Consider the following 23627-nt stretch of genomic DNA (forward strand, 5'->3'; position numbering starts at 1 on the left):
TTATCGTTCTTGATCTTGCCCCTCTGCGTGTTACTGAACATAAACGCCACGGATCGTTGATCCGTGATCAGGGTGAACCGCTTACCTGCCAGGTAATGGCGCCAGTGTCTGACTGCCTCCACAATGGCCTGAGCCTCCTTTTCCACCGCTGAGTGCCGAATCTCTGGGCCTTGAAGGGTGCGGGAAAAAAACGCGACGGGCCTGCCTGCCTGGTTTAGTGTGGCGGCTAGGGCGAAGTCCGATGCATCACTCTCCACCTGGAAAGGGATGGATTCATCCACCGCGTGCATCGTGGCTTTCGAGATGTCGCTTTTCAAAACCTTGAAGGCCAATTGGGCCTCCGGCGTAAGTGGGAAGGTCGTGGACTTAATGAGCGGACGAGCTTTGTCCGCGTAGTTGGGGACCCACTGTGCATAATACGAAAAGAACCCGAGGCATCTCCTCAGTGCTTTCGTGCTAGCGGGCAAGGGAAGTTCAGTGAGTGGGCGCATACGGTCTGGATCAGGGCCAATGACCCCGTTTTCCACCACGTATCCGAGGATGGCTAACCTATGCGTACGGAATACGCACTTCTCCCTGTTATAGGTCAGATTCAGGCGAGATGCAGTGCGTAGAAAGTGTTGGAGATTCGTGTCGTGGTCCTGCTGGTCATGGCCGCAGATGGTGACGTTATCCAGGTACGGGAAGGTAGCCCGCAACCCGTTCTGGTCCACCATTCGGTCCATAGCACGCTGGAAGACCGAGACCCCATTGGTGACACCAAATGGAACCCTGAGGAATTGGTATAGATGACCATCCGCCTCAAAAGCCGTATATTGTCGGTCCTCTGGGCGGATGGGGAGTTGATGGTAGGCGGACTTAAGGTCTATGGTAGAAAACACTCGGTACTGCGCAATCTGATTGACCATATCAGAAATGCGCGGGAGAGGATACGCATCCAGCTGCGTGTATCTATTAATGGTCTGACTATAGTCGATGACCATCCGAGGTTTGTTCCCGCTTTTGACTACCACGACCTGCGCTCTCCACGGACTAGCACTGGCCTGTATGATCCCTTCCTTGAGGAGCCGCTGAACCTCAGATCTAATAAAGATCCGGTCCTCAGCGCTGTAACGCCTACTTTTAGTAGCGATGGGCTTGCAGCCAGGTACCAGATTTTTAAAAAGGGATGGTGTCGTGATCTTCAGGGTGGATAGATTGCACGCGGGGCGCTTTGGGCAATTTGGAGGCTGCGGCTGGTTCCCTACTGCCAGTGAAGGGAGTGGCCCACCGTACTGTAGGATCACACTCCTCATGTGGGCCATAAAGTTTAGTCCGAGGAGAATTGGCGCGCAAAGGTGAGGTAGCACAAGGAGCCTGTATTGCTCGTAAACTGTGCCCTGTACCTCAAGAGTTACCATACATCGTCCTTGGATCGGTACAGACCGGGACTGTGATGCCATGGAAATTGTCTGTTTGGCAGGGAGAACCCGGAGTCCACACCTTTTAGCAGTTTCAGGGTGTATGAAACTTTCGGTGCTCCCACTGTCAAACAGACAATTCACAGTTCTGCCACTAACCTTTACCTCCATCATGGAATGTTCCAGTCTGTAATGCCTGGTCTGATCCAGAGAGATCGACGCCACCGTTGGCCCCTGGGCGTCACTGCATGCTGCCGATGTGGATGCTGAGGACCCCTGTTGGTCGCTCCTAGTCGTCGTGGACCATGATGGCCGCCCCCATGAATCGCATGTGGCCGAGGGCTCCAAGCGCAGCGACTCCTGGTGGTCTTCCTCCTCCTCTGTCTGCCACGATGGCGCCGTCCTGAGATCGCACGTGGTCGGACCTCGTGGGTACTGCAGCGCCGAAAGAGATGGTCTCCGTTCTGGAGGGTTACAAGCTGCACTGCCGTTTTTAGGTTTGGACCTGCAGACTTTGCCGTAGTGGCCTTTTTTACCGCACTGTCTGCAGATTGCCGTTCTTGCCGGACACTGTTGCCGTGGATGCTTGGCCCCACCGCAAAAATAGCATCGCTGGCCACCTGGAGCTGCCGCCGTCGTCGAATCGATCTGGGAGCGCGGGTTCGCGGGGCGAGGAGGGAGTAGAGCTTGCTCCAACCACGTTGACTGCACGTGGTCCTCGGGGTACAGCGCCAAGCTCTTCGACGCCGCCTCCAACCTCACGGCCATCCCCATTGCCTGGGTCAAGTTGAGTTTCCCCTTTTCTAATAATTTAAGTCTGATGTACGAGGACCCTACCCCTGCTACGAACGCGTCTCGGGCGAGGTCTTGCATGTACTGCTCGGCGGAGACATCCTTACAGTCACAACCCCTGGCAAGCTGCAGGAGTTCATTGGCGTAGTCTTCTATGGTCTCGCCCGACTGCCGACGTCGTGTAGCGAGGAGATAACGAGCGTGAATCTCGTTGGGTGGCGTAATGTACCTATTCTTTAGGAGCTCGACGGCACCCTGGTAAGTGGAAGCTGCACGAATGGCTAGGTAAATCGTGTCGCTTACCCTTGCGTGGAGGACCTGGAGTCTATCACTGTCTGTAGTGATAGCTACCGAGGCTGCCAGGTAGTCCTCGAAGCACTTCCACCAATGTTCGAACGTGTTAGCTGCACCGACCGCACGTGGGTCCAGTGTCAGACGATCCGGTTTTAGGATCTGTTCCATATTCTCAGTTAATGTATTAAATTGATGCACCTCAATGAGCACCCGGAAACAAGGCTTTAGAACTGAAGGCTTTAATACATTAACAATGAAACTACTAACACAAATTCACCCGTTCAGACTGAAGGGGTCCTGCCGGAGCAGGGGGTCTTATACCCTGCCACCGGAGGCGGGACCCCACTGGAGTGTGCCATGATAACACTTAGGACAGGTAAACACCCTATCCCAACAACATAGTACAACCCCCATAACAACAACACCCTAGCCCAACAGTAACACAATAACAACCCCAGTGGTGAACAAGGTGAGAGGGGAGAGATACAAAAGTGTCCAGAGGGGCAATTTTTTCACCCAGAGGGTGGTGAGTGTCTGGAACAAGCTGCCAGAGGTAGTAGTAGAGGCAGGTACAATTTTGTCTTTTAAAAAGCATGGGTAAGATGGGTAAAGAGGGATATGGGCCAAATGCGGAAGATTGGGATTAGCTTAGGGGTTTAAAAAAAAGAAGGGGCTTAGAGCTTCGAAAGCTTGTGTGGCTTTTGCTACCAAATAAACCTGTTGGACTTTAACCTGGTGTTGTTAAACTTCTTACTGTGTTTAAAAAAAAGGGCAGCATGGACAAGTTGGGCCGAAGGTCCTGTTTCCATGCTGTAAACCTCTATGACTCTATGACTTTACAGTGCTTTTAAAGCAAAGATTTCAGCATTTCACTCTGCTTGCCATGTTTGGACTTTGTTTTAAACTTTGGGAACAATGCGGGAGACTTCAAATTGGATCTTTCTTTTGTTTTAACTTAAAACTACACCACTGTTTTATTTGAATGTCCGGCTTTGAGAGACCCGGTGACCTCATTGTCTAATCATGGCTGTTTTTCTTTTCACCAGTAATTTCTTTTTACTAACTCTTTCTGTTATTATCATTTTTTTGATTGCTGTATTTCATAGAATCATAGAATCCCTCCAGTGTGGAAGGAGACCATTCAGCCCATTGAATCTGCACCACAATCCCACCCAGGCCCTATCCCCATAACCCCATGCATTTTTACCCGAGCGGCACGGTAGCACAGTGCGGGCGGCACGGTAGCACAGTGGTTAGCACTGCTGCTTCACAGCTTCAGGGTCCCGGGTTCGATTCCCGGCTCGGGTCACTGTCTGTGTGGAGTTTGCACATTCTCCTCGTGTCTGCGTGGGTTTCCTCCGGGGTGCTCCGGTTTCCTCCCACAGTCCAAAGATGTGCGGGTTAGGTTGATTGGCCAGGTTAAAAATTGCCCCTTAGAGTCCTGAGATGCGTAGGTTAGAGGGATTAGTGGGTAAATATGTGGGGGTAGGGCCTGGCTGGGATTGTGGTCGGTGCAGACTCGATGGGCCGAATGGCCTCCTTCTGCACTGTAGGGTTTCTATGATTTCTATTCCCCCTGACACTAAGGAGCAATTTAGCATGGTCAATTCTCCTAACTCGCACATCTTTAGACTGTGGGAGGAAACACACGCAGACACGGGGAGTACGTGCAAACTCCACAGACAGTGACTCAAGCCAGGAATCAAACCTGGGTCCCTGGCGCTGTGAGGCAGCAATGTTAACCACTGTGCCACCATGCCACCCTTACTTTATTTAAAGCCTAAAAGCTGCTTCCTTTTTCCAAATCTTCCAAACAGCTGCAATTGCTTTTTTAAAAACTGGTCGTTACACTCTGCTGTTTTCTTTTATTTTGGAACTCTGCAGACCTCTGGACTGAACTCTGCCAGCCTTTTTTCAGCCATGCAGTTTAAAGCCAGCATGTGCTTCACAGTTGAAAGATAAAGTTTCCTCACTTTTCGGAGGTCCATCCCATCCTCAGAGCCAGTTTGTTGCATTTTATTACTGGTACCTTTCAAGATATATTTTTTTTACTCATTCATGGGACATGGGCATCACTGGCTGGCCAGCATTTATTGCCCATCTCTAGTTGCTGAGGGCAGCTGAGAGTCAACCACATTGCTGTGGCTCAGGAGTCACATGTAGGCCAGACCAGGTAAGGACGGCAGATTTCCTTCCCTAAAGGACATTAGTGAACCAGATGGGTTTTTCCAACAATTGACAATGGTTTCATGGTCATTAGTAGATTCTTAATTCCAGATTTTTTTTTATTGAATTCAAATTTCACCATCTGCCGTGGTGGGATTCGAACCCAAGTCCCCACAACATTAGCTGAGTTTCTGGATTAATAGTCTAGCAATAACACCACGAGGCCATCGCCTCCCCAATCAGTACACATGTATGCACAGGAGACGATTAACATTGCAACTGTCCTTTATTGTTTCAGTCATCGAACTAACAAAAAACATGGATCCCGCGGTCCCATAATGCACTGGCTTGCAAAGTATGGCAAGCCAGATAAAACACAACAGGAGACCCCTTATTTTGAAACTGCGTTCCCTTCTTTTAGATAGCCCATGAAGGGAAAGAAATCATCACCCAATATGGGGCTCGTGACCATGACCTTGAGATGATGGGAAGGCGATGGCATAGTGGTATTGTCATGGGACTGGTGACCCATGGTAATACCCTGGGGACCCAGGTCCACCACGGCAGATGGTGGATTTGAATTCAATAAAAATTTGGAATTAGAAGTCTACTGATGACCATGACACCATTGTCAATTGTCAGAAAAACCCATCTGGTTCACTAATGTCCTTTCGGGAAGGAAACCTGCCATCCTTACCCGGTCTAGCCTACATGTGACTCCAGACCCACAGCAATGTGGTTGTCTCTTAACTGCCCTCTGAAATGGCCTAGCAAGCCACTCAGTTCAAGGGCAATTAGTGATGGGCAATAAATCTTGGCCCAGCCAGCAATGCCTACATCCCATGAATTAATAAAGAAGTTCCATTAGCTGTAAGCCAGGCTGCTGTGTACATGGAAACCGATAGACCAGAAAACCCCATTACACAGAAACCCCCAATGTTGATATACCTTAATGGCTGTTGTACACAGTGAGGTGGACTTTAACAAATGGGCATGAACAGTCTGGTAAAATGGGCAGACAGATAAAACAACACAGAGAAGTTTGAAGCAGTAAATTTTGTTAGGGATGAATGAAGAGATGCAACATTAACTGAAAAGCACAACTTTAAAATTCTCCAGGAACTGAGAGGTGCCTGGCTGGAAAAGATTTATTCCCAGAATGGGGGAAAAAAGTTTGAACCAATATCCTTATTTCCGCGTTTTACTGTTTTTTTACTTCTGGGAGATCAGTTCGGGAGAAGACTATTAAAATGCATATTGGAATCATAGAATCCCTACAGTGCAGAAGGAGGCCATTCGGCCCATCGAGTCTGCACCGACCACAATCCCACCCAGGCCCTACCCCCACATATTTTACCCGCTAATCCCTCTAACCTACGCATCCCAGGACTCTAAGGGGCAATTTTTTTTAACCTGGCCAATCAACCTAACCCGCACATCTTTGGACTGTGGGAGGAAACCGGAGCATCCGGAGGAAACCCACGCAGACACGAGGAGAATGTGCAAACTTCACACAGACAGTAACCCGAGCCGGGAATCGAACCCAGGACCCTGGAGCTGTGAAGCAGCAGTGCTAACCACTGTGCTACCGTGCCGCATGGGATCCTTAGCTTGCTTCAGAGAGGAGTACTAAGATAAGGATGTTATGCCATGAAAATTGATAAATCTCCGGGCCCAGATGGGCTACATCCTAGAGTTCTAAAGGAGATAGCTGAAGAAATAGTGGAGGCGTTAGTTATGATCTTTCAAAAGTCACTGGAGTCAGGGACAGTCCCAGAGGATTGGAAAATCGTTGTTGTAACCCCACTGTTCAAGAAGGGAACAAGAAAAAAGATGGAAAATTATAGGCCAATTAGTCTAACCTCAGTTGTTGGCAAAATTCTAGAATCCATCGTTAAGGATGAGATTTCTAAATTCTTGGAAGTGCAGGGTCGGATTAAGACAAGTCAGCATGGATTTAGTAAGGGGAGGTCGTGCCTGACAAACCTGTTAGAGTTCTTTGAAGAGATAACAAATAGGTTAGACCAAGGAGAGCCAATGGATGTTATCTATCTTGACTTCCAAAAGGCCTTTGACAAGGTGCCTCCCGGGAGACTGCTGAGTAAAATAAGGGCCCATGGTATTCGAGGCAAGGTACTAACATGGATTGACGATTGGCTGTCAGACAGAAGGCAGAGAGTTGGGATAAAAGGTTCTTTCTCAGAATGGCAACCGGTGACAAGTGGTGTCCCGCAGGGTTCAGTGTTGGGGCCACAGCTGTTCTCTTTATATATTAACGATCTAGATGACGGGACTGGGAGCATTCTGGCCAAGTTTGCCGATGATACAAAGATAGGTGGAGGGGCAGGTAGTATTGAGGAGGTGGGGAGGCTGCAGAAAGATTTAGACAGTTTAGGAGAGTGGTCCAAGAAGTGGCTGATGAAATTCAACGTGGGCAAGTGCGAGGTCGTACACTTTGGAAAAAAGAATAGAGGCATGGACTATTTTCTAAACGGTGACAAAATTCATAATGCTAAAGTGCAAAGGGACTTGGGAGTCCTAGTCCAGGATTCTCTAAAGGTAAACTTGCAGGTTGAGTCCGTAATTAAGAAAGCAAATGTAATGTTGTCATTTATCTCAAGAGGCTTGGAATACAAAAGCAGGGATGTATTTCTGAGGCTTTATAAAGCACTGGTTAGGCCCCATTTGGAGTACTGTGAGCAATTTTGGGCCCCACACCTCAGGAAGGACATACTGGCACTGGAGCGGGTCCAGCGGAGATTCACATGGATGATCCCAGGAATGGTAGGCCTGACATACGATGAACGTCTGAGGATCGTGGGATTATATTCATTGGAGTTTAGGAGGTTGAGGGGAGATCTGATAGAAACTTACAAGATAATGAACGGCTTAGATAGGATGGACATAGGGAAGTTGTTTCCATTAACAGGGGAGACTAGGACGCGGGGGCACAGCCTTAGAATAAAAGGGAGTCACTTTAGAACAGAGATGAGGAGAAATTTCTTCAGCCAGAGAGTGGTGGGTCTGTGGAATTCATTGCCACAGAGGGCTGTGGAGGCCGAGACGTTGAGCGTCTTCAAGACAGAAATTGATAAATTCTTGATTTCTCGAGGAATTAAGGGCTATGGGGAGAGAGCGGGTAAATGGAGTTGAAATCAACCATGATTGAATGGTGGAGTGGACTCGATGGACCGAATGGCCTTACTTCCGCTCCTATGTCTTATGGTCTTATGGTCTTATTCAGAAGACCTCAGCTGGAGTATTGTGTTCAGTTTTTGGCACAACATTGTAGCAGGGGTGTCAAAACCTTGGGGAGGTGCAAGAGAGATTTACTAGAATGGTACCAGGAGTGAGGGACTTCAGTTGTGGAATGAGATTTGTCCTTCAATGACTTATTCATATATACACAAGTTGAGAAAGCAGTTAACAAAGCATCCAGTATCCTGGGCTTTAATATTGAGGAGGTAGAAGAGAAGATCAAGGAGGTCATGTTGGATTTGTATAGGACATTGATTCAGTCTTAGCTGGAGTACTGAGTCCCGATCTGGGCGCCACACTTTAGGAAGGATGTGAATGCATTGGAGGGAGTGCAGACAAAATACACAAGAATGATTCTAGAAATGAGGAACTGCTATTTATGAAGCTAGATTGGAGAAGTTAGAACTGTTTTCTTTAGAGAAAAGAAGGCTGAGAGAAGATTTGATAGAGGTGTTCAAAATCATTAAAAGGCTGGATAGAGCGGACAGGGAGAAACTGTTCCCACCTATAAAAAGATCAAGAGGGTACAGATTTGAAGTAATTAGTAAAAGAAGCAAACGTGACTGTGGTTATTTGTGGTGATTGCCCCTTTAAGGGCAACACAGCAGAGTAAGGGTCACCAGACTTGGGGGACAAATTGGGACTCAGAATAGGTATTCACCCAAGGGGCAGAGTCCCCTCTTAGGCAGGAGACATGTCGGGGACTAAGGGCAGCCATGTGGCTGCTTATTAATAAATACCTTTTGTGTTTTTAGTGAAGTCTGTGAAAGTGCATCATTATAGTGACATGAGAAGAAAGTGTTCCACACAGCAAGTCTGGAATGCTCAACCTGACAGCATGGTGGAGGCAGGTTCAAATAATTGTTTGAAAGGGAATTAGATCATTATCTGAGAAGGAAGAATGTGCAGGGTTATGGGGAGGGGGGGGGGGGGGGGGTTGTGGGGGAGAGGTACTTGGTGAAATGCTCATTCAGAGAACTGGTGCAGACACGATGCACTGAATCATCTCCTTCTGCACCAAAACGATCCTGTGATTCTGCGATGCTGCGTTTGGTCTTGGAGCAGAGAGTTTTAAGCAGAGAAGTGTTCAATACCTTGAATGCTTTTAGAAAGAAAAGAATTCCTACAATGCAGAAGGAGGCCATTCAGCCCATCGAGCCTGCACCAACAATCCCACCCAGGCCCTATCCCTGTAACCCCATGTATTTACCCTACTCACCCCCCTGACACTAAGAGGCAGTTTAGCATGGCCAATCCACTTACCCACACATCTTTGGAGTGTGGAAGGAAACCCATGCAGACACAGGGAGAACGTGCAAACTCCACACAGTGACCAAAAGCCAGATTTGATCCTTGGTCCCTGGTGCTATGAGGCAGCAATGCTGACCATTGTGCCACCATGCTATCCAACCCAAATTGATGGGGTAATAAGGCAGAACTGTTTCTGGTGTCAGATGGGTCAATAAACAAGGAGTACAGCTGTAAGGTGACTGACAATAAAACCAGAAGAAACGTTTATCGTTACCACACAAGTTAGAGTCATAGAGATATGCAGCACAGAAACAAGCCCTTCGGCCCAACTTGTCCATGCCAAACAGGTTCCCTAAACTGAACCAGTCCCATTTGCCTGTGTTTGGCCCATATCCCTCTAAACCTTTCCCACCCATGTACCTGTCCAAATGTATTTTAAAGGTTGTAATTGTACAACATTTACAATTAAATGTTCTGCCATCCACTCTGGCAGCTCATTCCATATGCACACCACCTACTGTGTGAAAAAATTGCCCCTCAGGTCCCTTTTAAATCTTTCCCTTCTCGCCTTAAACCTATGCCCTCTAGTTTTGGACTCCCCTACCGTGGGGAAAAGACCTTGGCTATTCACCTTATCTATGTCCCTCATGATTTTATGAACCTCTATAAGGTCACCCCTCATCCTCCTACGCTCCAGGGAAAAAAGTCCCAACCTTTCCAGCCTCTCTTTATAATTCAAACCTTCCAGACCCGGTAACATTCTTGTAAAGCTTTTTTGCACCCCTTAACATCCTTCTATAGCAAGGTGGCCAGAATTGTAGGCAGTACTCCAAGTGTGGCCTTACCAGTGTTGCTGTGATCTCAAATCTACTGCCTCAAAGATTCAATAATAGGCTTCTAAAGAATTGAATAAATGCTCGTAAGGTAAAAGATTACAGAGCCATGGGAAGAGAAAGCAGGAGTGGGATTCATTGACTATGTTGCACAATGTCTGGGTTTTCTGTCCTGTCACTAGGTTGAGAACAAGGAGGTGAAGCGTCGGATTTTGGAAGACCCGGTGGCTTACTGTGAAAAATTCAGTGAGCCCAGCAAGTTGTTTTGCGAGACTTTGCTGGAGAAAGACCCTGAAAAACGCCTTGGATTTAAGAACGAATCTTGTGATGAATTAAAGAACCACCCCTTCTTTAAGAACATTAACTGGAGAAAACTTGAAGCTGGTAAAGTATTTAAAAAATCAACTTCTTTAATCCTTCTATTTTGTGAGGTATTGGATTACATTTCTGAGAGCCTGTATCGATGTGCCTCTAATAATATTCCTAAATAATGTCCACAAACTATCCTGCGAATGTCAGACTATTTTACATTCCCGCATTGACACCAGCCCATATTTGTCTTAACTGAGGCAGGACGTGCCAAGGGCAAAATTTGTGTTTTTCTTATTAAGGACCCAGGAGGTGGTTAAAAATGAAGGTAGAACAAAGATGTCAGGAATGGGTGCGCACGTGAGTATATGAGACAAGATATCCAAGGTACATTAGTGTGAGCTTGACTAAGTCAGGCTTTCTCAGTTCTGGCACCAATTAATGAGGAGCACTTTTCAGGGTCGAATGGATTGTGTATGCCTTTGTCACGTCTGAATCTGACACCTTGGTCAGTGCCGAGTGCTCCTTCTGGTTTTATTATCACTCAGAGGCTTGTTTGGACGTTTCAGAGGGCAGTTAAGAGTCAGCCACATTGCTGTGGGTTTCCAACCATGTATAGGCCACACTGAGTCAGGACAGCACATTTCCCTTCTTGAAGAACATTAGAACAATAGAAAAGTTACGATACAGAAAAAGATCATTGTGTCTGTGCCAAACGAAAAGCAGCTCGCTGTCTGTTCTAATCCTACTTTCAGACTTGCAGGTTCCAACACTTCAGATGCAAATCCAGATATTGGTTAAATGAGTTGAGCATCTTTGCCTCAATCTCCAACTTAGGCCATGAGTTCCGGACACCCACCACCCTCTGAGTGAAAAAGCTTTTTCCGAATATCCTTTCGAATCCTTTGACTAGTCACCTTAAATCTGTGCTCCTTGGTAGTTAACCCCTCAGCTAGCGGAAACAGAGATAAACGGGAAAGATGTATTGGTGGAGCAGAGATGTTTTTATGACAGTCAATGCTTCATGATGACAGCTTTTGAATTCAGGTTTATTTAACTAACTCAATTCAAATTCACGAACTGCCAAGGTGGGAAAAGGACGGCACGGTGGCGCAGTGGTTAGCATTGCTGCCTCACAGCAGACCCAGGTTCGATTCCAGCCTTGCGTGACTGTGTGGAGTTTGTACATTCTCCCCGTGTCTGCGTGGGTTTCCTACAGGTGCTCCAGTTTCCTCCCACACTCCAAAGATGTGCAGGTTAGGTGGATTGGCCATGTTAAATTGCCCCTTAGTGTCCAAGATATGTTGGTTAGTGGGATTAGCGGGGTAAATACTTGGGGTTACGGGGAACATGTCTGGGTAGGATTGCCCCTTAGTGTCAGAGGGATTATGTGGTTACAAGGATAAGGCCTGGGTGGGATTGTGGTCGGTGCAGACACGATGGGCCGAATGGCTTCCTTCTGCACTGTAGGAATTCTATGAAAAGTACTTCCATCTCTGGATTATTAATCATTCAGGGCAAAGCAGCCCGCTTGATTGGCACCCCATCCACAAACATACACTCCCTCCACCACCGACACACAGTGACAGTCATGTGTACCATCTACAAGTTGCACTGCAGGAACTCACCAAGGCTCCTGAGTCAGCAGCTTCCAAACCCACAACCTCAACCATCTAGGAGGACAAGGGCAGCAGACACTTGGGGACACCACCAGCTGGAGATTCCCCTCCAAGCCACTCACCATCCTGACTTGGAAATATATCACCATATTTCACATATGTTGCTGGGTCAAAATCCTGGAACTCCCTAACAGCACTGTGGGTGTACCGACACCACATGACTGCAGCAGTTCAAGAAGGCAGCTCACCACCATCTTCTCAAGGGCAACTAGGTATAGACAATAAATGTTGGTCTAGCCAGCGACACCCACATCCCATAAGTGAATTTTAAAAATCCACAGGCTCTAGTTTACTAGTCCAGTAAATATAACCACCATGCACTTGACCCAGGAGGCAGTCTTTGCATCAATAGTCCTTTACTTCACTGGGGTCCAGTGTACAGCCTGATCCTAACTCTCTCCTGGCTCAGGCTGCAGTACAATCCCTGTATTTCCTGGTCTGTCCCATGCTAATGGGGAGCTGGGCCTCTGAGAGTGAGGCGCTCATTGGTGCCTGACAAAGTTTCCCATTGCATAAGCACCACTATCCCATTAGGATATTACCCCAGCAGCCAAATGTTACACAGCAAGCTTCCACAGATTCGGTTAAATGCATGACAGTATTGAGCATGACAGTGTCCAGTTAAAGTCCATGACAGTATCGGTAAGAGTGACCACCGCACTGTCCTTGTGGAGACGAAGTCCCACCTTCACATTGAGAATAACATCCATCGTGTTGTGTGGCACTATTACCATGCTAAATGGGACAAACTTCGAACCAATCTAGCAACTCAAGATTGGGCAAGCATTAGGCACTATGGGCCATCAACAGCAGCGGAACTGTACTCCAGCACAATCTGCAACCTCATGGCCCGACATATCCCCCACTCAACCACTACCATCAAGCCAAGGGATCAACCCTGGCTCAATGGAGAATGCAGGAGGGTATGCCGGGAGCAGCACCAGGCATACCTAAAAATGAGGTGTCAACCTGGTGAAGCTACCAAACAGGACTACTTGCATGCCAAACGGCAAAAACAGCATGTGATAGATAGAGCTAAGTGATCTCACAACCAACGGATCAGATCTAAGCTCTGGAGTCCTGCCGCATCCAGTCGTGAATGGTGGTGGACAATTAACCAACTCACTGGAGGAGGAGGCTCCACAGATATACCCATCCTCAATGATGGTGGAGCCTAGCGCATCTATGCAAAAGATAGAGTCATATAGGTTAGCAGCAAGGAAACAGGCCCTTTGGTCTAACTTGTCCATGCTGCCCTTTTTTTTAAACCCCTAAGCTAATCCCAATTGCCTGCATTTGGCCCATATCCCTCTATACCCATCTTACCCATGCTTTTTAAAAGACAAAATTGTACCCGCCTCTACTACTACCTCTGGCAGCTTCACCACCCTGTGTGTGAAAAAATTGCCCCTCTAGACGCTTTTGTATCTCTCCCCTCTCACCTTAAACCTATGCCCTCTAGTTTTAGACTCCCCTAGCTTTGGGAAAAGATATTGACTATCTACCTTATCTATGCCCTCATTATTTTACAGACCTCTATAAGGTCAACCCTCAGCCTCCTACGCTCCAGAGAAAAAAAGTCCCAGTCTATTCAGCCTCCCCTTATAACTCAAACCATCAAGTCCCAGTAGCATCCTAGTAAATCTTTTCTAGTTTCTAGTTTAATAATATCTTTTCTATAATAGGGTGACCAGAATTGCACACAGTATTCCAAGTGTGGCCTTACCAATGTCTTGTACAACTTCAACAAGACGTCCCAACTCCTGTATTCAATGTTCTGACCGATGAAACCAAGCATGCCGAATGCCTTCTTCACCACTCTGTCCACCTGTGACTCCACTTTCAAGGAGCTATGAACATGTACCCCTAGATCTCTTTGTTCTGTAACTCTCTCCAACGCCCTACCATTAAGTGAGTAAGTCCTGTCCTGGTTCAATCTACCAAAATGCATCACCTCGCATTTATCTAAATTAAACTCCATCTGCCATTCGTCAGCCCACTGGCCCAATTGATCAAGATCCCGTTGCAATCGGAGATAACTTTCTTCACTGTCCACTATGCCACCAATCTTGGTGTCATCTGCAAACTTACTAACCATGCCTCCTATAATCTCATCCATAAGATAAGGCTGAAGTATTCGCAGCAATCGTGCCGAGTGGATGATCCGTCTCGGCCTCCTCCAGTGGTCCCCAGCATCTCAGATGCCAGTCTCCAGCCAATTCGATTCACTCCACGTGATATCAAGAAATGGTTGGAGGCATTGGATACTGCAAAATCAATGGGCCCTGATAACATTCCGACTTGTGCTGCAGAACTTGCCGCTCCCCTAGTCAAGCTCTTCCAGTACAGTTACAACACTGGCATCTACCCAATGTGGAAAATTGTCCAGTTGCGTCCTGTACACAAAAAGCAGGACAAATCCAATCCGGCCAATTACCGCCCCATCTGTCGACTCTTGATCATCAGTAAAGTGATGGGAGAAGTTATCAACAGCGCTATCAAGCAGCACCTGCTCAGCAATAACCTGCTCAGTGACGCCCAGTTTGGGTTTCGCCAGGGTCACTCAGCTCCTGACCTCATTATAGCCTTGGTTCAAACATGGACAAAAGAGCTGAATTCCAGAGGTGAGGTGAGAGTGATGGCCCTTGACATCAAGGCCACATTCAACTGAGTGTGGCATCAAGGAGCCCTAGCAAAAGTGGAATTGATCGGTATCAGGGGGCAAACTCTCCACTGGTTGGAGTCATATCTGGCACATAGGAAGATGGTTATGGTTGTGGAGGGTTAGTCATCTCAGCTCCAGGCCATCTCTGCAGGAGTCCCTCAGTGTAGTGTCCAAGGCTCAACAATCTTCAGCACCTTCATCAATGACCTTACCACTGTCATAAGGTCAGAAGTGGGGATATTCGCCGATGGTTGCGCAATGTTCATAGAAATCATAGAAACCCTACAGCACAGAAAGAGGCCATTCAGCCCATCGAGTCTGTACCGACCACAATCCCACCCAGGCCCTACCCCCATATCCCTACATATTTACCCACTAATCCCTCTAACCTACGCATCTCAGGACACTAAGGGCAATTTTTAGCATGGCCAATCAACCTCACCCGCACATCTTTGGACTGTGGGAGGGAACCGGAGCACCCGGAGGAAACCCACGCAGACACGAGGAGAATGTGCAAACTCCACACAGACAGTGACCCGAGCCAGGAATCGAACCCAGGTCCCTGGAGCTGTGAAGCAGCAGTGCTAACCACTGTGCTACCGTGCCGCCCAGCACCATGTTCAGCACCATTCGTGACTCCTCAGATACTGAAGCAGCCCATGTTCAAATGCAACAAGATCGAGACAATATCCAGGCAAGTGGTAGCCAATGACCATCACCAATAAGAGACACTCCCCCCTTGACATTCAATGGTGTTACCATCACTGAATCCCTCACTGTCAACATTTTTGGGGTTACCATTGACCAGAAACTCAACTGACTCACCACATTAACACAATGGCTACAAGAGCAGGTCAGAGGCTAATAATGCTGCAGCGAGTAACTCACCTCCTGACTCCCCAAAGCCTATCCACCATCTACAAGGCACAAGAAGTGTGATGGAATACTCCCCACTTGCCTGGATAGATGCAGCTCCAACAACACTGAAGAAGCTTGACACCATCCAGGACAAAGCAGTCCACTTGATTGGCACCACATCTACAAATATCCATTCCCTCCACTCGCGACGCTCAGTAGCAGCAGTGTATACTATCTACAAAGTTGCACTGCAGCAATTCACCAAAGATCCCTAGGCAGCACCTTCCAAACTCACGACCATTTCCATCTAGAAGGACAAGGGCAGTAGATACATGGGAACACCACCACCTGCAAGTTCCCCTCCAAGCCACTCACCATCCTGACTTGGAAATATATCGCCGTTCCTTCACAGTCGCTGGGTCAAAATCCTGGAATTTCCTCCCAAATGGCATTGTGAGTCAACCCACAGTGCATGGACTGCAGAGATTCAAGAAGATAACTCACCACCACCTTCTCAAGGGCAATAAATGCTGCCAACCAGCGATGCCCATGTCCCACGAATGAATAAAGAACAAATTGCTTCACTTGTTGATGTTGGTTGAAGGAGCAGCAGTGAACCAGAAAGCTGGGAGGACTCCCTTCATAAGACCAGAAGAAATAGGAACAGGATTAAGCCATTCAGCCCCTCAAGCATGCTCCACGATTCAATAGGATCATGACTGATCCAACATTCCTGCCCTCTCCCCATACCCTTGATTCCCTTACTGATCAAAAATCTATCTCAGCCTTAAATATACACAAGGACTCTGCTCTCACAGCTCTCTGTGACAAGGAGTTTCAAAGTCTCTCAACTCTCTGAGAGAAGAGATTCCTCCTCATCTCAGTCTTAAATTTGCCCCCCTTTGTTCTGAGACTATGTCCTCTGGTCCTACACTCTCCCATGAGGGGAAAACATCCTCTCAGCATTTACCCTGTCAAGTCCCTTAAGAATCCAATGAGATCACCTCTCACAATCTTCTCAATTCCAGTGAGTCCCAACCTGTTTAATCTTTCGTCACAAGACAATCCCGCCATAACAGGGATCATCATAGTGAACTTTTTCTGAACTGCCTCCAGTGAAATATCTTTCCTTAAATAAGGAGATCAAAACTGTCAGCAGTACTCCAAATGTGGTCTCACCAGTAACTTGTACAGTTGTAGGAGTGGCATGGTGGCACAGTGGTTAACACTGCGGCCTCACAGCGCCGGGGACCCAGGCTCGATTCCCAGCTTGGGTTTCCTCCCACAGTTCAAAGATGTGGAGTTAGGTGGATTGGCCATGCTAAATTGCCCCTTAGTGTCAGGGGGACTAACTAGGGTAAATGCATGGAGTTATGGGGATAGGGTTTGGGTGGGATTGTGGCCAGTGCAGACACGATGGGCCAAATAGCCTCCTTCTGCACTGTAGGATTTTATTTCCCCAGTGGAGCTCTGGAATCTTCAGAGTCCTGACTGAAAGCTCTTGTACGAGTTGCATGGGCTCTCATTCTGACTACCTTCAAAAGGAAGTGTAGAATAGTCCAACACAAAAAGATGGGGTGTATTAATGTTGATCACTGTTGACTTTTTGTCTGTTCCTTTCTAGGTATACTCCTCCCTCCATTCATACCAGACTCAAAAACAGTGTACGCGAAGGACATTCAAGATGTGGGCGCTTTCTCAACTGTGAAAGGCATCAACCTTGAAGATTCAGACAAGGAGTTTTTTGATGAATTTGCGACTGGTAATATCCCTATCCCGTGGCAAGAGGAGATGATCGAAACTGGTATCTTTGACGAGCTCAACGTATGGGGAGCCAATGGTGAATTACCAAATGATCTGAGGAGAGAATCAATTCTAGAGCCACCTCCCTCCAAATCGGGAGTGTGTTCCATTTCTTAAACGAGCAAATAAATTGTTGCAGGGTTCTTGCGTTTTAAGAAGTAGCATGGCTAAAAGATGTACAAATTGAAGCATAAATCAACATATCCTGTTAAAAGCCCCACGTCTGTAATGCTGTAAAAGCCCCACGTCTGTAATGCTGTAGTGAGCCTCAGGCATTGTTTGTGACATTGTGAGATCCTAGTATTAGTTCAGGCTAACCACTGGACACATGGGCCAATCAGGAATGTCGGCAAGATGTTTGCGATCCAACACCAGCAGCCGTGATGGCCCTCAATTTCCTCATCCATTAATCCCACAGCTTGGCTTCTTTATTGCTCGCTCTCTGCTCCCTTTAAGGGGGAGGTGAAGAGTTGGGCCACAGTTTGGAGCAAGCCTCAGACCTCGTTTAACTTCATGCTCTCAATTGCGCTGCTCTGGGAGTGCCCTCGCCAGTTGTGCCCTCCTTTGAGGACATGGCAGACGTGGGGTACAAACCCAGCCCAGCTTCCTGTTATAGCACTGGTTTTTGAGCTTGAACCAGTGTCATTGCTGATCGTACTTGTGATAGTGTAGCATCTCTCGGGCAACATTACAACACTTCAGCCATCGTTAGGAACAAAAGGTATTTATTGATAAAGAGAAATCAGACACAGAAGTCTGCAGCCCTAGGCTGCCTGGAGCAGAGCCCCAGCTTTTACATGTCGACTACATGGCTGCTAGATGTATTCTAACTGAGAGAGGACTCCACCCTCCAGGGTGATCATTCGCCTCAGTTCCCATTGGTCCCTCAATTCAGGTGACCCTCTTCTGCTGTGCTGTTTTAAGGAGAAACACCACAATCACTACAATACCACACAACCAGAAAGGTGGAACTCCCAGGTAGGGAGCAATCGCCCACTTCTTCATCCTCCCCCGCCAGATATCGTTAACCTTGGTCAAGTGGGCTCTGCCCCCATCATGCCATTCCAAAATTCCCAAGATAGTGGGGATAGCGGGACTGTCCTATGGAGAGAGATTGAGCAATCTGACCCTGTCTTCTGAGTTTTGAAGAATGAGATGAGTTTTGAAGAATTGAAATCTACAAAATGCTTAAAAGGAATAGACAGACGAGGTGCAGGTAAGATGCTGCCCCTGTTTGGGGAGCATAGATGTGGAGATGCTGGCGTTGGACTGGGGTGAACACAGTAAGAAGTCTCACAACACCAGGTTAAAGTCCAACAGGTTTATTTGGTAGCAAATACCATAAGCTTTCGGAGCACTGCTCCTTCGTCAGATGGAGTGGATATCTGCATATCCATATGCATATCTACATAGAACCAGGGGACACAATTCTAAATAAGGGAGATGCCACTTAGGACCAAGATGAGGAGAAATTTCTTTACAGGGGGCTGTGATTTTTGGAATGCTCTACCCCGGAGGGTTGCGGAAGCTCAGTCATTGTATATGTTTAAAGCAGATATTGATAGATTTCTGATTATCAATAAATGGTTCTGGGGATAGTGGGTAAAAGGCATTGAAGTGTCCAATCAGCCATGATTGTATTAAATGGTGGAACATGCTCGATAGGCTGAATGGCCTAATCCTGTTCCTAAAGGACCCAGAGTCTCCAGTCTCTGCCTATTTTGCAACCTGCAGAGGGCATTCCCAGCAACGTCACAATGAGATTACCACAGAAGGCCAGTGGGGGTATTGGGATGATGTTCTCAGCCTGTTTTATCAAGGGATAATTAGATTATCATTCAAAGATTTCAAAAACAATGCAGTCATACAAAAGAAAAGCTTTTCAGGTAAATAGCCTGGTAACATTTTAATAGATTGCTTAACTTGGAAGAGCAGAGATTTTAATTAAAAGGCTCAATCTGGATTTAAAGTGGATAAATGAATACGTTTTTTAAAATTTAGGAATTGAGGAAGAAATCCTTTTACACGCAGACTTGAAGTAATTTTGCACACAATAGTTTCAATCCAAGAACTGCTTTGGGCAGAGATTGCCTCTAAGTTTAGTGGTAGCAATTGTTGCAATGTGGATGATTGAGTTTACGTCTGATGACATTCCGTATCCATATCAATCCTGTAATTCTAGAGCTCTGGGGTTTGGAATTCTGGCTCGTGTTACAGCACCTCGCCAGCCCTCCTATTTGTCTAGTGAGGCACTGACCTCCAGCCAAGATGGATGATCTTTGCCCTCGTGGGACCACTGTTGGCTGGAGGAATGAAAGACTGTCACAATCAGAGGAATCAAATTCCTGAGACCAAATGGTGGTTGGTGGCTTGCACAGCGTAATTAATGCAAGATCATTCAATGTGGTCAGAGGGCAGTTATAACTGGATAGCTTTAACTTGATAAACGGGCAAGAGTTGATATAAATACTATGAAGATTAATTTATTTGTTATAATGGATTAATAAAATGGGCAGGGGGTAATTAAAACCAAATAACAGTAGAAAAGCATTGAATTCTAAAGCACTATAAATCTTTTATTTTCAATGGAAGACAGAATAATGTGCGTGTTAAAGGACTTCTGACCTTCAATAAAAGCTATTCTGCGTGGACTGTTTGCATACGATGTTTCAAAACAGTACAACTTGGATGCAGGCTTTCCAGACTGCAGAGACCATTAGGCCTTGCTGATTAAAATTCTTTGCCCTCCTATTGTGGTGGCAAATGGTAAAATTAATTCACCATTGTTATTCTACTCAAGCGAATAGCAACTTTGGATGCCTTCAGGTTACCTCTCTGACAGGTTGTCCATCTGGTTTTATTCAACCTTTCAGTGGTGGCTCATTAGAAAAGTGATTCGCTAGCCCATTTTTGAGGGTTTAAGTCAACCACATATTTGTGGCTCTGGAGTCACATGTAGGCTGGGTATAGACGACAGATTTCCTTTATCAAGGACATTAGTGATTGAGATGGGTTAATATGACTGGTAGTTTCTAGACATTTTAACTAAGACTATAACTTTTTTTAAATTTTAGGTTTATTAATTAATTGATTGAATTTAAATCCCACCAGTTGCAAGGATAGGATTTAAACATGCGTCTCCTTGCCTTATACCTTAGCCCAGGCCTCTGGATCACTTATCCGGTAACATTACCATTATGTGACCATCACCACAAAGTCATATCATGCAAGGTTAAACTAGATTACACACGGAGAGTACTGTACAGTCTAGCCTCCATATTATGAAGAGGCACTGGAAGTGTAAAAATAAATTCCTAGAATACCAGACCTTTCAGGAAGGAGTGAATACTTTGGAACTCTTTTCCTCTTGTAAGAGCTTGAGGAGTGATCTGATAAAGGTTGTTAAAATTAGTACATGCAGAAATATTCCATCATTCAAGTGCAAAAGTAGGAGCCATAAATGGGGATCACAAATAAATTCAATAAGGAAAACAGGAGAAACTTCTTTATCCCAGGGTGATTAGGATGAGGAACTTGCCACAACATGGAATGGTTCAAATAGCATAAAATGAGGCATAAAATGGAAGAAGCCAGAGAGTGGTTGTGGAGGATTGCTTCTCTGAGTGGAGGCCTGTGACTAGTGGTGTGCATGATGTGGAGATGCCGGCGTTGGACTGGGGTTAAACACAGCAAGAAGTTTAGCAACACCAGGTTAAAGTCCAACAGGTTTATTTGGTAGCAAAAGCCGCACAAGCTTTCGGAGCCCCAAGCCCCTTCTTCACACGAGTGCCGCAGGGATCGGTGTTGGGTCCATTGTTATTCGTCATCTATATCAATGATCTGGATGATAATGTGGTAAATTGGATCAGCAAATTTGCTGATGATACAAAGATTGGAGGTGCAGTGGACAGTGAGGAAGGTTTTCAAAGCTTGCAAAGGGATTTGGACCAACTAGAAAAATGGGCTGAAAAACGGCAAATAGAATTTAACGCAGACAAGTGTGAGATATTGCACTTTGGAAGGACAAACCAAAGTAGAACGTACAGGGTAAATGGTAGGACTCTGAAGAGTGCAGTTGAACAGAGGGATCTGGGAATACAGGTACAGAATTCCCTAAAAGTGACGTCACAGGTGGATAGGGTCGTAAAGAGTGCCTTTGGTACATTGGCCTTTATAAAGCAGAGTATCGAGTATAAAAGTTGGAGTGTTACGGTAAAGTTATATAAGGCATTGGTGAGGCCGAATTTAGAGTATTGTGTACAGTTTTGGTCACCTAGTTACAGGAAGGATATAAATAAGGTTGAAAGAGTGCAGAGAAGGTTCACAAGGATGTTGCCGGGACTTGAGAAGCTGAGTTACAGAGAGAGATTGAATAGGTTGGGACTTTATTCCCTGGAACGTAGAAGAATGAGAGGAGATTTGATAGAGGTGTATAAGATTTTGATGGGTATAGAGTGAATGCAAGCAGGCTTTTTCCGCTGAGGCTAGGGGAGAAAAAAACCAGAGGGCATGTGTTAAGGGTGAAAGGGGAAAAGTTTCAAGGGAATATTAGGGGAGGCTTCTTCACGCAGAGTGGTGGGAGTGTGGAATGAGCTGCCGGATAAAGTGGTAAATGCTTTTAACATTTAAGAAAAACTTGGATGGGTTCATTTATGACAGGGGTGTGGAGGGATATGGTCCAAGTGCAGGTCAGTGGGACTACGCAAAAAATGGTTTGGCACAGACAAGAAGGGCCTAAAGGCCTGTTTCTGAGCTGTAATTTTCTATGGTTCTATGGAGGTTTAGATAAGAGTGGATTGGAAAGAACTGCATAGCAGAAGGGACAATAACTAAGGGGCAGAGATTTGAAGTAATTGGTAGAAGGGAAGAGAGAGGAAAAACTTACTTTCTCAGAGGTCTTGAATAAACAGCCTGGCGAGTGGTTGAGGAAACCATTATACTTGGATATTCACTTAGTTTGTAGCCCTGTAGGTCACAGCACTTCCGAGAGTTGTAAAGTGGGATAAGGGGTAACAGGCATGACAGCTGTATGTGCCATCAATTAATTTTCGCTGGTTCTACTTGTTTTAAAGGGAAGCTGAATAAACACACAAGGGAGAATAGGCTGTGTTGATGGGGTTAGAACAGGAAGATGGCTCTCGTGGAACATGAATGGTGGGGCCACAGGCTTGTTTGTGTGTGTAATTCTGGAATACATGCTCAAGCAAGGGTAGATTTCAAGGCTAAAAGCAAAAGGCAAACAGGTGCAAAAATAAAGAGGAAATGCAATGAGGCTTTTATCTCAAAACGGTAGGAATAGAAAGGGGTAGAAGGTATCCATTAATTAACAGATGAATCTGTCCAGACTTTTAATTTCAAAACATTGCTACTGGAAAGAAAGTTGTGCTGCTTCAACACTGTAACCTGCTGGGGGATCCGAGACAAAGAGAGCATCTCAAAGCTGACCTACAGCTGACAAAATGCCAGAACATTTCCATTATGAAAAAATAACACTAAGCAATCAGCATTCTTGATTGTTTGGAATAGAAAACAAATCCAGCTATTGGCCTCAGCTGCCATGAGATATGTGTTGGAACCAAGAGGGGATTCTCCTCATTGTGGCTCTGGTTGCTTTGCACGGCGTGCCAATGCACTAGGCTGGAATGTGGACATGAGGTACAAGGTCTTCATTACAGGCACAAGTCCCATTCAAAGTGAAATTAACCAAAGATAAGTTTCCCCAATACTCAAGGAATGAATTAACCATTCAACTTCCCAGCGAATTACAATGGAAAGCAGGCTGCATGCTTTCAGGGTGAGAACTCAGGTCTTCACTCTGCAAATCGACACATTTTAGTTCAATAATACTTTTAAAAGGTTTAACAACAGGATCATGCATCAAATGGGATCTTCTAGAATCCCAGAGTCCTTGCAGGGAAGATAAATTAACACATGAAGGAGAAAGAAATAGAAGTCTATGCTGATGGGCCAAGGTGAAGGTAGCTTGTGTGGAGCATAATGAACCCAGATGGCCAGTTACTGTGCTGCAAATAACATATAATAATGCACTCCACCAAAATGCAGATGGTCACTGACCCTTTCTCAAGGTTAAATGTATTAAACAAACCAGCTCACATACACTACTTGCCACCGTTGTCTCCAACCATCATTGAATCTTTACGAAGAAACAATCTACTGGCTCTTAGCTTTCCACTGTTGAAAGAGGTTTGTGTGACTTTGGCCACTGCTTGACTTTAGGCTGCGTCTAAGCCCTGGCACTTTGCTTGTAACACTTCACCCAGCTTGATCCATTTGGATATGTCTATAATTCAACATCTAA

General features: G+C 46.1%; 1 protein-coding gene across 1 annotated transcript in view; it reads left to right on the plus strand.

Moving 5' to 3' along the window:
- Window positions 1–21149, plus strand: part of grk1a (G protein-coupled receptor kinase 1 a) — a 104326-nt gene extending 83177 nt beyond the window's left edge. Inside the window, exons 6-7 of the mRNA XM_078232287.1 lie at window positions 10177–10378; window positions 17130–21149. Coding sequence (XP_078088413.1) covers window positions 10177–10378; window positions 17130–17425 — 498 coding nt within the window. The 3' untranslated portion in view covers window positions 17426–21149. The remainder of the gene's footprint in view (window positions 1–10176; window positions 10379–17129) is intronic.
- Window positions 21150–23627: the final 2478 nt, after the last annotated feature.

The sequence above is a fragment of the Mustelus asterias genome, chromosome 17 (genome assembly GCF_964213995.1).
Source record: "Mustelus asterias chromosome 17, sMusAst1.hap1.1, whole genome shotgun sequence".
Classification (NCBI taxonomy): Eukaryota; Metazoa; Chordata; class Chondrichthyes; order Carcharhiniformes; family Triakidae; genus Mustelus; species Mustelus asterias.